The 23,682-nt window shown below is 44.4% G+C and overlaps 1 protein-coding gene across 3 annotated transcripts in view; it reads left to right on the top strand.

Annotated features, from left to right (window-relative positions):
• Positions 1-23,682, top strand: part of TAFA4 (TAFA chemokine like family member 4) — a 170,756-nt gene that overhangs the window by 37,357 nt on the left and 109,717 nt on the right. For all 3 annotated transcript variants that reach the window (XM_077325125.1, XM_077325124.1, XM_077325123.1), the window contains exons 2-3: positions 12,398-12,533; positions 15,237-15,352. In XM_077325125.1, the coding sequence (XP_077181240.1) occupies positions 12,454-12,533; positions 15,237-15,352 (196 nt within the window). In that variant the 5' untranslated portion in view covers positions 12,398-12,453. The remainder of the gene's footprint in view (positions 1-12,397; positions 12,534-15,236; positions 15,353-23,682) is intronic.

Genomic DNA, 23,682 nt, shown 5'->3' with positions numbered 1-23,682 from the left:
TGTTCCTCTCTTGCATTGAAAATCCAACAAGACTTGCCATAAGTTGCTTATGGTTTGGAAGAAATGAAAAGCCACTAAAGGCTCCCTTTGCATATACCTCCAGAAGCCACTTATGCCAAATTCTGCCCTGTGCAGCTGTAACCAGGTGGAAATGATAATAAAGAGATAACAGAGACTCTTATATTTCTAATATTATTTGATTAAGCCATTGGGCAGATTCTTTTTTTCTCTTGTTTGTGTTATTGGGATCATCCACTTCCTTCTTGCAGCAGTTACCACGTGGGTGGCCATGAGCCATTCAGTCAATATGGCCCATGCGGTTGAGTGGTAGCCCCACACACTTTCTATGGGGAACAGCTGTGTGAAGGATCTAAGGACCAGACTTTCAGACATGACTACCAGTTGAATAAGATCCTGGCAGAGCTTCTGTTTCTCTTCCTGTTACAGGTAGCTTTATCTGCATGCAGCCAGAGAGCCCTTTGGCAGGAGTCAAAATGGGCTCGGTTTTTGGCTCTGAGGTCTTGGCTGGCTGCTTGTAGTCTTGAGCGAGCTAGTGGATGCAGAACCACCCCACGATGTAGAGAGCTTTCATTTTTCTCCCCATTTGTCAACTTACATTGTTTGCATTTTGTATTCCTGTTGGGGGAAAAAGTGGGGTAAAAATTACGTTAAATAAATTAGCCAAAGGCACTGATAGATAGGTATTTTTTTCTTATCTCTTAAGGGGATGCCAGGTGATAAAGGCATATCTCCTTTTCCTTTTCTGCACACCTAGATCATATCTAGGAACAATCCGTACCGAGACAACCTTGAGTGAGGGTGACATGAGCCCTGATTACTGTAGACTGGAGCTGCGTATGAGTTTGGTTTCCCGAAGGCCCCATCATGAGGCGTCCCTGCTAAGATTTGTGGTTCACCCTTGCCTGCCTCTGTGCGGCAACCCTGGACTTCCTTGGCCGCCTTCCATCCTAGTACTAAATGTGGCTGACTCTGCTTGGCTTCCAAACTCTGATGAGCTCAAGCTAGTTTAAGTTATGCCCCCCCTCAAGTATTTGGTACTGGTCAAGATACTGTGGCTGCTTACCATCTTTGTTCAGCCTTTAGGATGCTTAGGGCTGATCCTGCGTTGAGCACGGGGTTGGACTAGATGGCCTATATGGCCCCTTCCAACTCTGTGATTCTGTGATTCACCTGTGATATATTGCATAGTCAGTGTATCCCACCTTGAGTATCATCAGAGAAGAGCAATCTATAAACTGTTACGGACTGTGCAGATGGGCATTTTTCAACACCATCCGTCCAATCACTGCTTCGTAATCCTCCCTGGTGTAATATGGTTCTCTTGCTTTAAGTTTGAGGGGGGAAGTACAAGTGCTAGAAGGCAGTACACCCACTGGGGCTTCTAGCAACTAGGCTTTTAGCAAAGGTTGGATGTGTTTCCAAAGTCAGCAACACTGGAAGAGGAAGAAGAAGAAGAGTTGGTTCTTATATGCAGCTTTTCTCTACCCGGAGTCTCAAAGCAATTTACAGTCGCCTTCCCTTTCCTCTCCCTACAACAAACACCCTGACAGGTAGGTGAGGCTGAGAGAGCCCTGATATTACTGCTCCATCAGAACAGTTTTATCAGCGCTGTGGCGAGCCCAAGGTCACCCAGCTGGCTGCATGTGGGGGAGTGCAGAATCAATCCCGGCTTGCCAGATTAGAAGTCCGCACTCCTAACCACCACACCAAACTGGCTCTCTGTGCCAGGACGGGAGCCCAATGAACAGAGATGTTACTTCACTCCAGTTTTGCTATGTCTTTGTAGCTCATTGTGGCACAGGCAGCAGAGGATAAGACCCACAGTAATGGGTTTAAATGGCATAGAATAGTACTAGTTTGCTAAGGAAAAATGTTCACAGTTATAATAGTTCAGTGGTGGAATAGGCTGCCTAAAGACATGGTGAGCTCCCCCTCACTGGCAATCTTTAAGCAGCGACTGGACCGATACTCATCATGGATGCTTTAGGCCAGGCTTCCTCAACCAGGGTTTTGTGAAATCTTGGGTTTTCTTGAGAGCTCTGGAAAGGTTTCTCAAATTGATGGGAATTAATTGATTTTTAATGTATTTTTAAAAATTTGTTAAACATTTATTGAGTGATTTGACTATATATGGTCATGTTGACCCTTCCCACCCTCACAAAATGACTAGTGATGGGCCTAGAGGCTCAGGCTATGCTATACCCCTCTGGTGGATGATTGCGGGAGGTTGGAGGGATCTTAGTGTGTTGGGTTTAAGTTTGGTTTCAGGGGTTAGGATTTAAAGAGGTTTATGTTTTATGTAACCCACCTTGAGTCTTTGGAGTATGTTGGTCTATAAATCTAACTAATAATAACAATAGTAATAGTATTATTATTATTATTATATTAATAGTAAAAAGGGGAAGGGCCCCTGGGGTAGTGGCCAGTTTGGTGTAGTGGTTAGGAGTGCAGACTTCTGTCTGGCATGTCAGGTTCGATTCTGCACTCCCCCACATGCAGCCAGATGGGTGACCTTGGGCTCGCCACGGCACTGATAAAGCTGTTCTGACCGAGCAGTGATATCAGGGCTCTCTCAGCCTCACCAACCTCACAGGGTGTCTGTTGGGGGGAGAGGAAAGGGAAGGCGACTGTAAGCCGCTTTGAGCCTCCTTCGGGTAGAGAAAAGCGGCATATAAGAACCAATTCTTCTTCTTTCTTCTTTCTTCTTTCTTCTTCTTCTTCTTCTTCTTCTTCTTCTTCTTCTTCTTCTTCTTCTTCTTCTTCTTCTTCTTCTTCTTCTTCTTGTGACCATGTACACAGCTATGCTTCCCAACCATATTCTGCACTATTGTGACACTGCTGGGGTTTCTCAATTTTTCAAGGGGTTCTCAATGGTGAAAAAGTTGAGAAGGGCTGCTTTAGGCTGATCCTGTATTCGGTTGGACTAGAAGGCCTGTATGACCTTTCCCAACTCTATTATTCTAGGCCGAAGGCGGCCATGATCGAATAATTGTGGAAATTAAAAAGGAGAGATGATAGACTCTGGTGTCTGGGATGGAGCGCAGGAGGGAATGAATGAAGGCATCCTTGACATCATCACATGAGTCTGATGAATGAAGCATCTTAATCTGCATGGATGATTCATCTGTACACAAAAAGAGAATCCTCAGATTAGTGGTTTTTGTGGCAAAGGAAATGACTTTGAAAGGGTTTTTTTTATTATAGGGAAGAGCAAGAAGGTTTTTTTTTTAAAAACTCCCAATGATAACTGTTTTTTTTCTGCTGGTGTGCTATAATGAGATTATGACCCAATTTGGAAAATGTTTAATATCTTTTATCAGTATAAATTATGTATGCACAATTTACTGCGCCAACCTCACTCCCATAAGTCAGGGAAGACTTAATTTGACTCGAAGAGAGGGATGGATTTCATTTAGGCCTCCTCTGATTGTTTTAAAAACCGGCTGAAATTACAATGAACCCGCAGAAGCATCGCACATCTGTTGATGCCCTGTGAATGGATGGAGAAATGCGAGGTTGCATTCTCTTGCAGAATCCACATGGTGGCAGCCTTGCTACGCCAAACCTAGGAATGCACAAAGGAGGCTGGCTGTATTTGCTCTCAAATGCAATTCTTTAACCTGCTGTTAGATTTTTATTTATTTATTTTTCGGCATCTAATCCGTGCCCTGGGGTGATGTGAACCACCAGTGATCATAGGTTTATATTTATGCATTGCCTGTGGAAAACTTGCTCTTGATGCTTTAAAAGAAAGTAAACTTCTGTATGCAAGATAACGTCAACCAGGTACTACCAACAGCACGATCCCAAGAGGGGTGTTGTTTAGTGTAGGATGGCACTGCAAATTGTGAAGAGTACAGCAGTTTATGGACTGATGTGTGTCATTTGTGCCCTTTATTATACGTATTTTGAACACAAGCTGTGCTCCTGTGTTTTATACAAAGGCCCGCCCATTAACCACGTGAGCTATGAAGAACAGGGATGCCAAAAGTCATTGTGAGATTCTAGCCCAGTTTGGAAACAAGGCAGCTAGCAATGCACTTCTAAACACAGTTGCACCCTTCTAAGTCCACTGGGGTTTACAGGTTTAGAAGGGAGTATCTCCGTTTAGGATTGCACTGCAAATGATCAGGACAAAACAGTGCTTCAGGGACTGCTTCAGAATTTGACAGCCCGGCTTGGAGACCACGGACCTTCTTGAAAGTGCTCTAAAACTGTTCTTTGTGCGTTGGTTTGGAGATAATAACCCTTGATAATATACTGGAATCAACTCAAGCTGGAAGAAAATGTAATACAAGAGTATAAGAAGGACCGGTATCCCCATACCTATATGAGCCTGTGGCCAGTATCATTCATTCATTCATTCATTCATTCATTCATTCATTCATTCATTCATTCATTCATTCATTCATTCATTCATTCATTCATTCAATTTATATACCACCCTCCCCTTATATATAAAGTTTAAAATCTCAATACTTATAAAATTGATAAATATCCTGAAGACTCAGAGGACTTGTCACTGATGAAAGAATCTCACTGAATATGGATATTACCTACAGAATAAAGAAATAAGGAAGTCCTACAGAATAAAGAAATAAGGAAAACTGCAAAAAAGGACACTTCTTTCTTTTATGAATATATTTATTGTATTTATTTATTTATATTTATTTATTTATTTAATTTATATACCGCCCTCCCCAGAGGCTCAGAGCGGTTTACATAAAACAGACAAACAATACAAGAAACAATTGCCATTGGATAGGTCTGTTTCTCTCTGTTTGGAAGAAAATGTAAGCCTGCAAGTGTTACCAGGTGTTTAAATAAGAAGACTTTTAAAAGCAGGATTTATGCTTGTCCATTTATGAATGCATAACTTTTCTCTTGATTTCTATTTTCTTGATTCCTGTTGTATAATGTTGGGATATAAAGCTCAGATCCATTAGTATTTATCAGACGGAGTTTGTGGCGTACGACTGCAGGATTGTCTGGAAGCCGTACAAGAGACATTCAGGGGGGCTTGCCTTTGCCTGCTTTCGTGTCATGGCCCTAGTTTTCCTTGGAGGTCTCCCATCCAAATACTAAGCATCAAGACAGGGAAAAAAGAATCAGCACCCAATGTTATGGATGGGTTAAATAGATTGACGGAATATGGGCCAATGGCAAAACTTGCATATTTGATGCATAACAAATTGACATCAGAATTCAGAATAAAGTGGGGACAATACCAGATTATATTGAAAGGTAAAATCTAAGAAAAATTATTTTCAAACTGTAGATGTTAACTGGGGGGATGATGCTGTATGTGGTTGGTCACCTTGGCCCATTATGCACGGCCGCCGAAACGGTGATTTCGGGTCACATGGAAAACGCGGAGGGGGAAGAAGCGAAGCAAACAGCTTATGCACGGGACGGGACGCAATGGAGGCAAAACCCAGAGTAATCGATTATGCACGCGGCGACCCTAGCGGCGCTTTTGGTTGCACCCCGGTCGCCCGGAAGTTGCGCTTTCTTCCACGTTTTGCTAACGCGGCTTTTTCGGCGGTGTGCACCGAATCTGCGGCCTGTTGCAGCCGGCACTGTGCGTTATCAGTGATTTTACTCGCCGCCATTCCACCCCGAATGTGCGCTATTCCCCCCATGCATAATGGGCCCTTAAGGGGATGTATAAATTATGAATCATTAGTTGTAAGCTTTATGAACATTTCTTTTCTAAATAGTAGGTTTGCAGCATATGTGGTATTTCCTTTCCTTTTCTATGCATCCTTAAAAAAAAACTGTATAGAAACCCAAAAACAAATACTAACAAAGGCCAGCCCTGCTGGGCTCCATGATCCAATGAGATCAGGGATGCCTGGGCTATTTAATATCCAGCACTTTAATAAATGTATATTGATAAACTAAGGGCCGCAGTTTGGCAACATTGTCCTGTCCACTTTCAGCTGCTTAATTTTCCTGGATTGATCTATGTTGTTTCTGTTTCTTGGTAATTAGGTGGCTTATGGCCTATTTGCAATGTATTTTATTGGGATAATGGCTGATGGGCTCATTTCACTTGTTCATGTATTCCAGGCGTGAAATGAAAGAGAGTCTACATCCCCACAAACTTGATACTTTTTAATCAGTTTGAACTCAATTTTCTTTTCCCCGCAGCCACACAGTAGCCGCAAGGAATGTCGTTTTTAAAGCCTTTAGGAACCTCATTCAGCTCTGGACTGCAGCAGGGGGGAAAGAGGGGCTCCTGACTCCCCCCCCCCTTGCTGTTTTCCTGAGCTGAAACAGCCCCAGTAGAGAATTATTTACATTTTTTTTTCTTGGGATGGGAGGAGCTCCTCCCTCCATGGTCCCCAATGGAACTGTGCTCCCACAAGCTGATAAATGACATCCGTTTCAGCTGCTGTGTGGCTGCAGGGAAAGCAAGCTGAACTGGACTCTTTCAAAAAAGCATAGTATAGTTTGACTCTTATGTTCAAGGGCTCTTTATTTCCTTCTGAGTAAAACACACTAGGATCGGGATCACTAGCAGAATCAGGATTCGAAGGAGAAACACTGAGATCTAGGAATTAGTTGGTGTGCTTCAAATTACTTCCCCAATGCTACGTCTTTCTGCCACTCTTAAGAGCAGTCTTACTTGGTTAAATATTAGATTGTGAAGTGTAATATGGGAGCAAGGAACTCATGGATCCTAATTACAGCAACTTTCATGGTTAGGTTGAGAAGGGTGGGTGGCTGGGTGTTTGGAGGCAGGGAAGCGGCGGCGGCAGTGGCGGAGCGCAGGCGCGGCTCAGAGAGACAGAGACAGAAGGGAGAGAGAGAGAGAGAGAGAGAGAGAGAGAGAAAGGAAGTAAGGCAGGAAGCCGAGAGTAAAGAGGACAGGGCAGGGGAGGGGAAGAAGGGTGGACGGGGAGGCTAAGGGTCTGCTGGGAGCCCCGAAGCCTTCCCCCCAGAGCCGCATGGCAGTTTAGGCCGGGCGGTTGCCTACCTGCCTTGTTGGCGGACTCCCGTGTAATGGTGGCTGTCAGCCGAAGGTGGCCCAGGTTGGGGTAAAGATGGCGGAGTGGTGTAAAGATGTACATGTGACATACTGTAAACCACCCTGAGCCTGCATGCAGAGAGGGGTGGTATATTACATTACCTTATATAACAACAACAAACAACCTCCTCCTCCTCCTCCTCCTCCTCCTACTACCACTACTACTACTACTACTACTACTACTACTACTACTACTACTACTACTACTTTTTTATAATGGCTAGCTGTTTTGAAAGCTGGAAATAGCCTGGACATCTCAGTGTGTCTGAAGAACATAAGAAGTGCCCTGCTGGATCAGACCAGTGGCCCATTTAGTCCACTATCATGTCTCAAACAGTGACCAATGAGTTCCTCTGGAGTATCAAGACAGGGCATAGAGGCCAAGACCGTCACCTGTGTTGCCTCCTGGAATGGGGATCCAGTGGAGTAGAACGCCATACAGTTCGTCATCAAAGCAGCCATTTTCTCCAGGGAGAACTGATCTCCGTTGCCTGGAGATGAGCTATAATTCCAGGGGAATACCCATGTCCCACCTGAAGGCTGGCATCCCTCAGTTTCTCTAGTTAGCAAGTGTGCCCTAACATCTGAAGCTCCCTTGTATAAAGAAATTCTCAAGAACAGGTGAACCTTGGCTGAGTGGTACAAATGCTCTACGAAGGATGGAGCCGATTGGTTCTAAAGTACATTAGGAATGACATAATGTTGATACTTTATGCTAAAAGAGGCTATGAACCCAATAACATTTACTCCTGAGTAGCCCTTTATTTCCATTCTGAGGGATTTGTTCATGTGTATAATGTTAGGGCCAAAGTCCAATTAAAAAAGCTTGTCCATTAAAAAAGCAAAAAAGAACAAAGAAGGGGATAATTGGGCCTTTAGGGATTTCGAGCTAACTATCCATTACAGTTCACACTTGTTTAGCCCATTCAAAGGGCAAGCTCATTCGGACAGCAGGTTAAGATAAAAATTTGGTAAGTGGACTTATACTATATTTCATCACTTCCTTGCCTGTCATGAATATGTTGATGGTTTGGAAATACGTCTGCTCCAAAGCAGGGTAGGTGGCTACGTTTTGCATTCCATGTGTCCTTTTATTTGGGCTCCTCGTTGTTCCGTATCCGGAACTGATCTACAGAGAGGGATTCAGCAGCAATATCTGTATGTATTTACTCAACTCCATTTGCTAATAGTCTTCATTCTGTAACAGTTAAAACAAGATGTGAGTATTTATTGATACAAATAGGAGTATGTGAATAGTAGAGAGAGAGAGAAAGAGAGAAAGATGGTCCACTTGTTTTAAAGAGAGAGAACAACTGGGGAACTGTTCAAAATTAAATCCACATTCATAAATTCCTTAATTGGCGTAGTCATCATCTTTAATTGCTCATTAAAAAAGGAGAGTATAAAATGCATTGGGAATAATGTGCTGTTATTATAGGGGGCTATAAAATGCATTTTTAATATGTCGGTGTTGACAGAAGAAAAAAGAGCATTTTGCTGCAAGGAATGGTGCAACGGAAGCTAGCATCTTAATAAAAATGTCACAGTGCAGCTTATCACTAATAAGATGTAAATCACTTTTCTGGAATACTGCCTTTGGGACAATATCAGGGGAATTCTTACTTTACACCCACCAGTTTAGGGTTATTGGTGAATAGCCTGGCCATGAGGAGGTCTGTTAAGTATGGAGAAGGAACTTGGAAAATATTGCAATGAGAGCATACTATGTTGCAGTGAGACTTGCCCAATCACAAGACTTGCTGCTGTAAAGCGGAAATGCTTTGCAATAAGGAGCAACCATATAGAATTGATGGAGCTAAGAACTGGTTAGTCCACTCAGTTAACGGTCTCTCAAAATTCAAGCCTTGAAGTGATGCAGACAAGTCCAGCTGAAAGCAGGGAGCCCACTGAAAGCTTCTCTTGCTGTCAAGGGCACTTAACACATTTTTGGATCTGACCCTTGTTTACTGAACCCAATAAAGCTGTCCCAATGACAGGTGATTAATCCATTTCCCTACTGTGGCCTGAAGGCTCCAGGGAACCGCTGCATTCGCAAACCATGCTGCCCCAGTAGAGCTCTTGCCTCAATAGGTCAGGAATGATCCAGTTGTTTATGCTGGGTAGAGGTCATTACTGGTCTTCCCAGAGTAGCCTGATTTGATACAAACACCAGCAGTACCTGTGACATAATTCTAAAGGTGTGAAGCCCCTGGTGACCACCAGTACAGGGGTCTTACATGTTTTTATTAGAGTGCTTGCGACTGGAGCCCATGTTGTCCGATGCATCTAGAAGAGCCTCACTATGCAAACACAAAATGCTTATGAATTAAAAACTGGGTAAACATCAGGGTCAAAGGGTTATGAAATGGAGGAAGTACAGGTTGTGTCATATATACAATTGTGTCACATTTTAGTTTAGCAGTGGAATAGGCTGCCTAGGGAGGTGGTGAGCTCCCCCTCACTGGCAGTCTTCAAGCAAAGGTTGGATACACACTTTTCTTGGATGCTTTAGGATGCTTTGGGCTGATCCTGCGTTGAGCAGGGGGTTGGACTAGATGGACTGTATGGCCCCTTCCAACTCTATGATTCTGTGATATAAAATCCAAACAGAATCATGAGAAATACAGAGACCATTTCACAATACCAGTAACTAAGTTATTACCATGAGAACGGTGACATTTTGATCAGCAACAAAATGGCCTGACTATTGCCTTTTAAAGTGTCAGACGAGTGCCCATTTTTGTGTAGGGGCTGACTCGTTCCTCCTGTGTAGACTAAGGAAGGGCATTGTTGCCCCATGATAGCACATGAGAGAACCAGTAAGTGACAAAGCTTGGTGGTGACGTGTGGTGTGGGATTGTCACAAATAATATTTTTCAGACTTCAGTTGTACTTTTTGGAGAGATGCTGGCTATAGAGCTTCTATATCCAATCCACGATGGCATTCGGTGGATTGTGGGTTTTTCCCTCAGGAAGATGGTTGTTGTGTTGCAAATAACCGGGATGATGGTTGTGTTGCAAATAACCGGGATGATGGTTGTGACAGTATTCATGTAAGAACTCTTACTGGGATGTTGCCTATGCCAGAAACAATGGGGCATCCTAATCTGCCTGAAATTTGCGTTTTGGGTAGTACATTGAAAGCTGCTGCCTGAAGCTTGCAGGGTTGTGTCCAGGTATATTTGTTCTTGTCCACATGTTGTGGAAAGCCCTTCGCATGTTTAGATAATTCTTCATGGTGTAGTGTGAGGACAATGTGTTTAAAAATGTGACTAAATGCAATTCGACCCAAAGGGGTCTTCCTCAGTGGTCAAATTAGTACGAGAAATGCACTCATGTATAAAATCAAAGAGCTTGCGGGGTGGCAAAGGAACATCTGTTAGGTGCTGCGCCAACTAGTCTTTCTAATGTAAAGGTATCTGATTTGGAGCCCACCTGTTAAATATGTCCTTCCAGAGGCCACCACCACTCTCTGCTTTTGCCCAGCACTCAGTCATCAATGCATTCCCAGATGTGTCAGAAGAATTGGGTTTGCAGCTGTTTATTATGTCATGTTTCTTACAACGGATTGTGGTCAGCTTTTCAGCTGGAGAAAATATAGTGAGGAGTCTCCTCTCACCACCAAAAATGCTGTGCTGCAGGTCATGGGACCTGCGTGGCCATAAGTCACGTGGCTGGAGGCCGTTGTACAAAGGTGAACTGAGCAAGATTGAGTGAAAAAGCTGGCTAGATCCAATCCTTTTGTTGTTTGGTGATTACTTCAATGAAAGTAGTTTCGTCATATTCACAATGTGAGGTTACGTACACTGTCATCCTAAGAGGAGTTTAAACCGTTAAAATCCCATTGGCAACGTTTGCAGGTTTTTTTCAGTGTTTCAGTGGAGAGCCAGCTTGGCGTAGTGGCTAAAAGCAGTGGACACTAATCTGGGGAACTGGGTTTGATTTTCCACACCTTCACCTGAAGCCAGTGAGATGATCTTGGGCCAGTCACAGTCTCTCAAAGCTGTTTCAACCTCACCTCCTTCACAGGGTGTCTGTATTGGGAGAGGGGTGGTGGTGATTGTAAGCTGCTTTGAGGCTCCTTCAGGTAGTAAAAAGCAGGGTACAAAGACCTCCTCCTCCTCCTCCTCCTCCTCCTCCTCCCCTCCTCCTCCTCCTCCTCCTCCTCCTCCTCCTCCTCCTCCTCCTCCTCCTCCTCCTCCTCCTCCTCCTTCTTCTTCTTCTTCTTCTTCTTCTTCTTCTTCTTCTTCTTCTTCTTCTTCTTCTTCTTCTTCTTCTTCTTCTTCTTCTTCTTCTTCTTCTTCTTCTTCTTCTTCTTCTTCTTCTTCTTCTTCTTCTTCAGCAGCAGCAGCAGCAGCAGCAGCAGCAGCAGCAGCAGCAGCAGCAGCAGCAGCAGCAGCAGCAGCAGCAGCATCTAAGGGTGGAAATGCCCAGTCACTGGTGGTGTGACAAAATATTCACATTTTGTAACCTGAGGTTTAACCCCCAACCCCAATCATTCGTTTTAAAACAATGGCTTGATATTGGATGTCCTCCAGTTGATGGTGCAAGGTGGTCTTCATAGTTCAAATGGCAAAACAATGTAAACAAGATCAAACTTTATTTGTAAATCAATCCTGCTGGCTTCCAGCATTCAGTTATACTTTACTATCATATGTTTATACTTAAGTGTTTTATTCATGGAGTGTTTTTTTTTAAATATGCAGTAGGGCAGAGCTCAAATATGCCATTTTCTGAGTGAAGTGCTTTTGGCTCTCTAAAGTAGCAACCTGTTTGTAATGTTCATTGCACAGAAACAAAGCTTGCAGGATCAGATTCCATTGGTGGCCCATGCATGCTTGCTATGCGCATCTAATGACGTTGCTTATTAGATGTCACATCCTATTGATCGCATTGACTTATATTGTGCAATCCTCCTTGAGCCTCAGTGGGAAAGGAGGTCTATAAATAAGTACAAATAAATATGTAGACAAGGGGTGGGAGCGTGCATGTTTTTGCATGTGAGTTCTTATAGGTTTACTGGTCCCAGAGAAATGATGCTTGGGCCTTGATTGTTTGCAAATTTGGAAGCAATATACATGCACAGTCACATAGCGCTGTCACAGATCACTGCAGGCAAGGTGTTTTGACCCTGCATGACCGCTCAGAGTGACTTGACTTTTTAGAAATGGCATAATCACATGAAACACTGTTATGATAGAAGGACGCCTCTGAATTCTCATCACAGAAATTTCCTTTTGCCATTGTGCTGCAGATGGCACTGTATGACAATGATTTTAATCAGCAGGGCTTTGACATCAGCCCCTCAGTAATGGCTGCCCACCCTGGTTTCTTCTTCTTTAGGACCCTAGTGCAGAGACAAGTTCAGGAGACGCGGATATGCTTCTGCATATTTTCAAATGGGAATTTGGATTTACTACGGATTATATGCGTTGATCAGGTTGTTTAGCGACAGCAAAGACCAGGACAGATCCCGAAGGTAAGGAGAACTCTTCATCCCATCCATTTCCAGATCCAAAACTTCTAGTGAGTAATATTAATGAAGTTTGTTGCATGATGCTTCTTGGATACCAACTCCAGCATGTGTAGTGATATAAGAAGCCAGTATCTCTGTTAAGCCCAGGGAATTCTATGGTCTTGAGCATTGTAACTCGCTGTTTCACATAACCCTCCCATCTATATATAACATTTAAAGAAATCTGTTTCAATGTAACTGAAGGAGTGCACATCTACGCATGCTAAGTCTCTCAGTCCCAATTGAACTATATTGGTCTTGGGGGTGCCAGCAGACTCAAAGTTCAGACTCAGCAGATTTGCATGCTAATTTACTCCCATTTACTTGTATCTGCATGCTAATTTACTGCCATTTGCAGATCTTAACTGCTTTAATCCAACCTCAGCTATAACCTCCCAATTTCTTAGGCATGCAACTAGCCATTCCTGGCAATTAAACACCCACCCCATCCTCTCTCTACCTATACATAATGGTGGATTCCCCCCCCCCCCATTGTATCTGTAGAAGTTTTCTGTGCACACAAAAGCTTACACCTTGAATAAAACTTCATTGATTTTCAAGATGTTATGAAGATAAGTCAGTGGCTAATTCATAACCCTCTTGGAACTAGGGGTGTATGTTTATTTCAAAGACGTATGAAGGCCATAGAAGGACAAACTTAGTCGGTCACTCCTGCAGTCTTGATGATATGGAGAAAATCACTTCCTAATAAAGTCCAGTTGCTCCTCTCTCCACCTTTCCTAATAGTTTCCATTAAAGCGACTGAGCATCCAAGCTGCACGGTGCCCACAATGTAGCTTTGTTGCCTAGGAGTGACCAATGAAGCCAGCAGACCGATGTGGCAGTCAATTTCCATCTGGTGATGATCCAGAAGGCCGATATAACCTGGACTTTCCCATGGCGTACAATTCCTGTTTCACAGCTCTCTACGAGATTCAGGATGGGCAAAAGGAAATACTTAGTTTGCACAGGGAGTGAATACAATCTGGAATTCGCTACCAGAGGGTCTAGTGATGGCCACAAGCACTGACACTTTTACGAGATTGTATAGATTCATGGAGGATAAGTCTCTCAGTGGTGACTAAAGGGAATTTCAGGGGAAGACTTTGGCCTCTCTGCCCTGTTGTTGGCTGTCTAGAAAGGAACTGGTTGGCCATTGTGTGACACAGAATGCTGGTCTGATCCAACAGGGCTCTTCTTATGTAGTTACATTCTTACAAAATTTCTTTTAATCCCTCGTTCTGTTGCCTTTGCCAGAGTTTTTAACCACATGATTTGCAGTCCTTCAACCTATCTAGGATCTAGGACCCCAGCATGCAATCTTTCATATTATTTTTCCTTTTCACTTTCTTTCCATCCACCCACACTTTTTCCTCATTTCTTCCCTCTTTGTTTCTCTCTCATTTCTCCCCAAAAGGTAGAGTTATGGTTGTTGAAAACTATCAGGTTGTGGCCAGTCACATGAAAATGGGTGACTTAAATGAAGGGCCAATTTTTTACCCAAGAAGATTTGTAAACATATGAACACATAAAGCTGCCTTTCTATTAAATCAGAGTCTTGGTCCATCAAAGTCAGCATTTCCTACTCAGTCTGGCAGCAGCTCTCCAGGATCTCAGGCAGAGGTCTTTCCCATCACCTAAATCTAGGCCTTGGTCCTGGAGATGCTGGGGTTGGAAACTGAGGTCTTCTGCATGCAAAGCAGATACTCTACCACTGAGCCATGTGCCCTTAATCTCGGGATAATTCTGCACAGACCTGGATCCCAGCTTCTGTGAACCAAAGACGTTTGCAGAAACAGTTATTGCCTGTACCCCCCCCTCTTCCCAGTGTCTCTTTTTGCCCTTGTGGACCATTGCTGTGTGTGTGTGTGTGTGGAGGTTGATATTCCTAAATAAGCTTGCCCTTCTCTTGCAGAAACAAACTGAAACTTGCATGGCCAGCACAAGGGTGAGCACGTATATGTGTGTGGAGGGTATGATTGCCAACTCCAGGTTGGGAAATTCCTGGAGATTTGGGAAGGGCAGCGCTCAGAGAAATACCTCAGGAAGTTATAATGCTATAGAGTCCATCCTCTGAGGGAACCATATTCTCTGGGAGAACTGATCTCTGTAGTCCGGAGGTCAGGTTTAATTTTGGGAGATCACCAGACCCCCCCCCCCCCGAGGTTGGCATCTGTAGTTCAGGGGTGAGTTCATCTGATTCTCCCAGTCTTGTGGCAGCTCCCCTTATGCCACCTGAAGGCGGGTCTGGCTGCTGGGGAAAGGCAGGAACGATCTTCTTTCACTGAGGCCTCGCATGTCCAGGGTTGATCCACTCCCCTGTGATTTCACCTCCCCCAAACACTTTGCTGACCTTGAAATATTATTAGCAGAGTATCATAAAGATAACTGGCAGAGAGAGGGAAGAAACCCACTGCTTATGAAACACGTCTGGTAAAGAACTGATCTTGGTTTAGGTGTTGAATTTGCTCCCACCATCTCCACCCCTTAAGTCATATGCTATAATAAGCCAGGTCCATTCATTCCCAGGCCCTCTCCTGCATTCTTCCCCATCCTTTCTGCAGTGTTCTGCTTCTTCTTCCTTTTTCTTAAACATTTCTCTCCCCCCCCCCTCCACGGTTATATATGGTCCCTTTCGCTCAGTGGCTTCCTTTTTTCTGCCCGCAGGATGAGGTTCTGTGCCAAATCAATGCTTCCATCTCAGTGGCTGTTCCTGGCATATGTGTTAATGGTGTGCTGTAAATCGTTGTCCGCCACTAGCTACCATCCCCGGGGGCACCCAGGTAAGGAGCTTTTAAACTCATTATGCGCTACCGAGGCCAATTAATAACACTCTCCAAACGTTACGGGTCCACTTTTTAGCCATGGATAATGAAGCTGTTGACAATGTGTTACGATCAGAGCAAAAAGGTTACGAAAACAACAAAAAGGGAGAGCGAGGGGGAGAGAGATGAGTTATTGCTAAGATTTCTGTGGAGTTATAGTAACATTTATGTAGGACAGTTTCCTTGGTGACTTCTTGACCCTTCTGGATTCTGGGCTTCTTTAGGTGTTGTTGTTGTTGTTTTTTTTTAATTTTGCCTCTGTATCCAAAAGCAAGAATTCTATAAAACTTTTAGTTTTATACAAAAGTGTGTGCGTGGGAGAGGGGCAGGTTACTTTGGAAAAATGATAAAGCGAGGCATTGTGGTGTATTGCTTAGAAAGTTGGACTACAGTCTGGGAGGCACCCAGGTTTCTATCCCCACTCCTTCATGGAAGGTTGCTTGGGAGGCCTTGGCCCAGTCCCATGTTCTCAGTGGAGAAGGGGAGAATGGCACAAGCCGTTCTGTGTCTCTGTTGGGGAGGAAAGTGGGGCATACATAAATGGAGTAAACTAATATTTTTAATATACTCTGGTTTCTCTTCAGATCGCATAAATCGTTCCCCTTTTACTCGCCTGTTTCGAAAATGAAGACGGGGCAAGCAAAAAGTGTAATTTTTTTTTCGTAGCTGCATTTCACTAGGTAGTTTTTCTGTAGAAATCTGATCGCCTTAACTAAATAGATTCCTGCTGTGGACAGCTGTTACAGTACTTAAGCCCTAACAGGCTTTTCCTCCAGTCCGCAGGATGAGAAAAAAGAGGGGATTCTGGAAACCTTCCTCTGCCAAACAGATGAGGAGAAGGGAAAGGGAGATGTGGGTCAGGGCTGCCATCCAAGGGCAGTTTACTCCTGGGAGCTTTGGAGAATGAAACCAGCTGCCATGCGGAATTGTTCCGTACTATGATGTCACTTCCCGTTGTGTAACTGGAAGTGATGTCACACATCACTGCAACACTCTAGTACCCTTCGATGGTTTCATTGGGATGTCATGTTTGCGAGGAGGTCCCTTTTTGTGCCCATCCCCCCCCTCCCTCGCTGCTGCTCATAGATCTTAGGGCTAAGCTTAGATCTAAGTGTCAGGGGGAGAAGAAATGTTGTCACCAGATCTGTCGGATATGGGAGACATTCCTGCGCTCAGCATCTTCTGTCTTTTGCAATGACTTCTGTTTGCATAGAGAAGCCAGTCCCCTATCCCAGAACTCCCCTATCTGTAAATGAAATCTGCCGTATTTGCCGGCGTATAAGACGACTGGGAGTATAAGACGACCCCCCAACATTTCCACTCAAAATATAGAGTTTGTTACATTACATTACAGTACTATGGACCACTATGGCCAGCTATGTCTATCCCAACTCAAGTGCACCCGGCGTATAGGACGACCCCACCACTTGGAGGCATGTTTTTCAGGGGGGGGGGGGGAAGTAGTCTTATATGCCAGCAAATACTGTACTTGAATCGATTGATTGTCGGCTTTGTTTGTTTAGACATAAAAAGGAAATTCTTTCTGGTTCAGTGTTCAAATGTCGGACTGTAATTTGGGAGTCCTCAGTGGGCATAAAGACCCTTCCGCAGGCTTAAGCAAGGGACTTCCCCTCATTTCAGTCACAAGTGTTGTCTGGCTAAATAATAACTGCAGGGCACTCAGTGTGGGAGGTGCAGAGTATCACATCATAATATCAGCGCTTCATGTCATGCTTAGGGTTGCCAGTGGGGGAAGGGGGCATGGTCAGGGGGCTGCATTGTCAATCCCAGATTGGGAAATTCCTGGTGATTTGAGGGTGGAGCCTGGGGAAGACCTCTTATCTCTAGTCTGGAGATGAGCTGTAATTTTGTAGGAGTCCTTCAACCTATCTAGATCCCGCCTGGAGGCTGGCCTCCCTTTACCCCTTTTCCCTTTGGGGAAACAAATGGCACCCCAGACACCCCCCTGAACTTGTCAAACCTTAGAAATGTGGCTCTGTAACAGAATTTACAGTTCCCACATCACCACAGCTTTGTGGTTCTTTCTGTGATTTGACATCCCCAGTTTTCGTTGATCAATGTTTTATTATTATTATTATTATTATTATTATTATTATTATTATTATTATTATTATTATTTCGATTTATTTCCCGCCACTCCCAAATGGCTCGTGGCGGGTTACAGTGTCTTAAAACCCCATTGAAACTCCCATTAAAAGACTTTAAAATGTCACAGCATGGCGGCACAATAATAAGATCCCCTTCCTACTCCCCTTCCTAAAAATAGGGGGGTGGAGGAGAAGGAGGTCAACGATGTTCAAGAAGAAGCCCGGGGGAGAGCAGTCGATGTACCCCAGCAGCCCCAGCCTCAACCATAGACCTGGCGGAAGAGCTCTGTCTTGCAGGCCCTGCGGAATGTTAAAGGGTCCCGCAGGGCCCGCAGCTCACCCGGGAGCTCATTCCACCATTTTTTGTGAATATGTAATGACACTTATTTTTCCTGTGTTACTTTTACATATCAAATAAGCCTTAGTACATCATGGACAAAGCTCAGACACTTACATGATGCTGTAGATATCACAGAACAAATTTAGACTCCAGTGGCATCTCTTTAAGACCAACAATGTTTTATTCAAGGTATGCACACATCATGCACACAAAAGCTCATCTCTGGAATAAAACTGTGTTGGTCTTAAAGGTGCCATTGAACTTTAAATTTGTTCTGCTGCTTCAGAACAACACAGCTACCACTTATAGATATAACAGTTATTGTGCTCTACTATAGCTCTTATTGTGCTGAACAGCCATGTTTGCCAACCTCCAAGTCATACTTGGAGGTCTTCTGGAATTACATCTAATCTCCAGAATATACAGATTGCTTCCCTGGATGAAACAGTTGCTTTGGAGGCTGGCATTATGCCATGGGGAGGTCTCTCTCAAAGCCTCACCCCTGGCTCCATCCCCCCCCCTCCCAGTCTATGGGAATTCCCCAGGCTAGAATCAGCAATATGAGTGGCAGATGACCTGCATCGTGCATGAGGTGTGGTCAGGAAGCAGGAAGTCTGACTAACTCTCATGAGTCCTCACCAACATAATCCATCTCTGGAGCAGAATCTGGCTGCTGCTATAGAACCCTCCCTTTTGATGGAGATTGAACCAGACTCTCACGTAGGTGTGTTTTTGTTTATTCATATCTCGTTTTGACACGTGAGCATCCGAGTTCAAATCTAAGGGGCAGCAGTTTTGATCAGTTATTTTGGATGCCCAGGTGGAACATGAATATTCTGAACTAATTAAACAAAATGTCTCATGACATACTACAGAACAGCCCTTTCTTCCCATAAATCCGCTCAGGTGGGCAATATGCTGCTTTGCCTAAAATCAAGAACGGTCTATAGAAGTGGAAACTGACCATGGACAAGAAATGGCGGATGAGCTGTTACCCTGAGGAATTTCCTTTCCATGTTGAAGCATTATAGCACCACCCGGTGAAGGTTTATAAGCATCACAACCAGGAAACAGCCCAGGAGGCCAACCATTTCATTATAACCACACACACACACACACACACACAAACACACACACACAAACACACACACACAAACACACAAACTCACATTTCTGGACATCCTGTTTGCTTTGCAAAATCTGTAAAGCAATAAGGGAGTGTGATTATGGGATGGAAGCCTGTATGAGTAGTCTTACAGTCACCATGGTGACAATGAGATGACACAAAGATTCCGAATTTCCAAATCTGCCAATGAAATTTTGGAGCCAAACGTTATGATGCAAATGTATGCAAATCTGTCTAGTTTAAATATTATCCTAATGGCATAATTTGTGGGAGGGAGCGTCATAATAGAGAACTCTTGTGTTGAACAAATTTCTTGGATGTTTTACCAGTCCGATGTTTGAATTTTTCTCTAAGCTTGTCATGTTTGCATCTTTTTTATATTGCAATGGAAACACCAAGTAATTTTCCTCTCCCAAAAATGTTCTGGAATGTCCTCCATAACCATTGTCAATTAATGATTAACTTTTGGGAATCTTGGTTATCATTGGGTTATAGTCATCTAACCAGAATATCTGAAAGGGATATCATTTTTCTGCGTGTTTCTGGCTACCGTTCCAGACACGAGATGCTCTGAAGTGATGGGTCCCAATGGGGAAGTGATAATACTTGTTTATGCTTTCCTGGTATACCCTGCCTTTCCACTTAAGTCTTCAAAGTGGTTTACAACAACAAGAAGGCCCTAGCCCTGAAACAACAATGAGAAATAAAATCCATCTTCAGTACATGTTCAAAACATAGCTATGAATGGACAGCATCTCCAAAACAGCAATTGTCTGGTATAGAAATTCAGAGCTACCAGCTTGGATCCATCATTCCCCTTGTTTCTTATGGCACGGCAGTTGCTTACTCTGCTCCTAGCACTTTCTAGCTCAACATATTATTGCTAGTGGTGGTTATCAAAGTCACAAGCAACCTACAGCAACCCCCTGTAGGGTTTTCAAGCCAGGAGATAAACAGAGGTGGTTTGTTATTGCCTGCTCCTGCTGAGCAAGCCTGGACTTCCTTGGTGGTTTCTCCTCCAAGTACTAAGCAGGGACTTGGCTTGCAAGATCTAGACTGGGCTAGCATGGGCCATCCAGGTGAGGGAGTATTGTTGCTACACACAGCCATATAAATTCATTAGCTGAAATGGGAAACTTATTTGGGAGACACTTAATACTTCTAGCTTAGGGATCCTTAATTCTGTTGAGCTTTCGGCACTTTTGGACCGGCACCACTGCAAGATGACTGTCATAGGCTCATTATGCACGGAGTGGAAGGTCCACATTCGGGGTGGAATGGTGGGGGCTAAAATCACCAATTATGCATGCTGCAGGCGGCAACCGGGCGCAGAGTCAACGTATGCCGCCGAAAAAGCCGTGTTAGTGAGATGTGGAAGAAAGTGGAGTTTCCTGGGACCAGGGTGCAACCGGAAGCGGCTCTGGAGTAGCCACATGCATAATCGGATACTCTGGGTTTTGCCACTGTTGCGTTCCGTCCCGTGTGTAAGCGGTTTGCTTTGCTTCTTCCTCCTCCGTGTTCTCCATGCTGCCGTTTCAGCGGCAGTGCATAATAGGCCATAGTGGGCAATCACGAAATAGTTGCCATTCGGGTATGGGGTGCCACACCCCTCTTCTAAATCAACAGGGACCGATTAGCATAAAATCGTTAGCATAAAATCAGTGTCCATATTGTTAGATAGAAGCTGAGGGTGAAAATATTGTTGGCGATACGCAAGCCTCAGTGTGGTGACTTAGTAGAGGACCGCTTAGTAGAGGACCGCTTTCATACGGAGTGTACAAACAACTGAAAAGTCTATCGTTTCCATTCTCCCTTTGTCATCTAATCTGGCAGCTGCATCATGACATCAGCATGTGGAGATAAGAAATATGTGCCATTTTCAGGGCACACAACAAAAATTGAGTTGCCGCGAATAAAGTGTCACCTTTCTCCTTGCTATCTGAGAAAACGTAAGCACTCAATTTTATGTCCTCTTCCTGCCTCCTTTGCTGCCATTCTGAAGCTAATTTAAGGGAAGAGATCCACATGATAACTACAGCGCTTGCTCACACCTAAATCTTGCGAGTGCTATTTCTGTTCCTCTCTTTCAGAGCAGAGGTACAGCAGGTGGCATGCTATAAACAATCTGTGCCTTTATTCATTGTGTATCCCACAACAGAGCCTCTTGTGGCGCAGAGTGGTAAGGCAGCAGACATGCAGTCTGCAGCTCTGCCCATGAGGCTCAGAGTTCAATCCCAACAGCCGGCTCAAGGTTGACTCAGCCTTCCATCCTTCTGAGGTTGGTAAAATGAGTACCCAGCTTGCTGGGGGGTAAACGGTAATGACTGGGGAAGGTCATTACCACCCTATATTGAGTCTGCCATGAAAACGCTAGAGGGCGACACCCCAAGGGTCAGACATGACCCAGTGCTTGCATGACCCTTTACCTTTACCTTTATCCCACAACAACTTTTCCCCAGTATTGCCCTCCCTGTCTTCAGAAAGACTGGCATGGAAGAAGATGTAGAGCAGGGCTACCCAACCTTCTCAAGCCTGTATGCACCTTTAGAGTTTTCAGAGTGCACAGTGAGTGCCACCCCTAAATGGCCGTGGCAGGAGGTGGAGCCAAACCTCAGATGGCTGCTGCAGGAGGTGGAGTCAAATAGAATAGCTCCCTTCTTGCGCTTCCTGGATAGGGAAGTGGGTGCCAAAGGAATTAATGGCAAGCACCATGGCACTCCATTGGCATTCCACTGGGAAATCGGCCACCTAGGTAGGTTGTGAGCTCCCCCTCACTGGCAGTCTTTAAGCAGTGGCTGGATAGATACTTATCATGGATACTTTAGACTAGATGGCCTATATGGCCCCTTCCAACTCTATGAATCTATGATTCTAACCCTGTGGTAGAAGCTAAAAGACAAAGCATGTTTTGAGTGTTGACCCATGATTTGGGCATACACATACAGAAGGTATCCAGAGACAATCCTCTGTGCTCGGATGTGTGTTTTCGCAACACTGCAGACTTATAATGAATTGCAGGTGCTTCTGCGATGCCGGCTAATCCACTGCTGAGCCCGTTGAGCTGGTCTCTCAGGTGATACTGAAATCATCCCAGCTGTATTGTTTTCCAGGCACAAAAAGAAGATGACAGCACTGACCTATAAAAACTGTTCACGGCCATTTCCCAGTAGGCTTATGACAGTTCTTGCTCCACTGTAAACTGGTACCAATCAACTTTTCCATCCACCATCTGGTATGAAACTCACTTCCCTTGGGGGATTCACTGGCATATGTTCCAGAAACGATGCAAAACCTTTTGATTTGATCCAGCTTTCGGTGTTTGTTTTAAGCCGGGAAGGTTGTTGCTGTTCCAGTCTTGATGCTTTATTTTAGTTAGGTACAAATTGGCTGTTTCCTTTCTCTTGCTTTTTGGAAGGGGCAGCCTAGAAATTAAAGTAACTCACCTGGCCACGTCAGAGAAAGCACAAGAATGAAGCTGTCTTGGTCAACATTTGTCTGAAGATCCCCACTGCTTCCTGTAGGGGGGGATTCCTATACATCCTATATTCTAAGTCAGGGGTAGTCAACCCGTGGTCCTCCAGATGTTAATGGACTACAATTCCCATGAGCCCCTGCCAGCAAACGCTGGCAGTAATTGCAGTCCATGGACATCTGGAGAGTGACTGTTTAGCCACCCCTGCCTTAGAGTGATTTCAAAGCTGCTCACTGAAGTTGCTTCCACAGACAGCTGCTTGGGGCTGACCTCATGCATTTCAGCTCAGAGCTGACCGGCACTCTTTGTCATTTTCATTTGGATGTGGAAAGCTGGATCAAAGCCCGTGCGCCTCTTATCAAAGCCAACGTATGTATGCATGCGCAAAACCTGGGGTACATGTCAGAAAGCAGCAGCAAGGGAAAGCTTAGGAGCAACAGGTCCAAGAAGAACACACGCTGAACATAAAGGCAAGCCTCCCTTTAGAAATGCATTTTTGTGCACCGGCTGCACACATCTGAATTTGCAGGGTGAATTGGCCCTCAGTGGGTGAACGCTTTCCAGAACGTCAGGAGCTCTGTGGCCGGAGCCATACTCAGTGGATTGAAACGGAAAGTTGTTTCAGTGGGTAGAGGAACTCTTCTTATTGGGTGGGTGGGTGAGGATAAAGATATTGTAGCAATGAACCAGGTATGTCTGTGTACGGCACCTGAATATATCCTGAAAACGCTGCAGTTTGCTTTGTCTCCTTGTTTGTTGTCGTTCCTATCGGAAAAGGTGTTTTCAAGGTGGAATGCCCTTCAGATCCCACTAGAGGGCTGTGCAAGACTGAAAACCAGGCAAGGGCTTCCAGCCGGCCAGAAAGCTCTCCTGCTAAGGATGAAAGCCATCGCGCTGCCGTTTGCTAATCAGAGTAATGAATTCTTTGTCTTTTCATGGGTCAGACGTGGAAGGCTTACTGTGGGCTTTATCCCACTTATCTCTATTTATATCTCGATATTTTATTCAACGGTATTTATGGATGTTTTCACTTCGCTTCTCGATAAAAGATTAACCGTGGGGGAAGAGCATGTCTTTAATTGCTTCAAGTGATTGGGTAAAAAGCAGTGGGGAATGGGTGTAACCAAAGGATCTCTTGAAAGCTCACCACTCTTGGCTTGAGAACTGGTATGTTTCTGAGCCTTAAAGAGGGGGGGGGGGGTGTATGGATTTACAGTGCTCCCTATTTTAAACACGGAGGGG

Source organism: Paroedura picta, chromosome 3, assembly GCF_049243985.1.
Source record: "Paroedura picta isolate Pp20150507F chromosome 3, Ppicta_v3.0, whole genome shotgun sequence".
Lineage (NCBI taxonomy): Eukaryota > Metazoa > Chordata > Lepidosauria > Squamata > Gekkonidae > Paroedura > Paroedura picta.
Note: the sequence above shows the minus strand (reverse complement) of the source record. Positions and strands in the feature narration are given on the sequence as shown.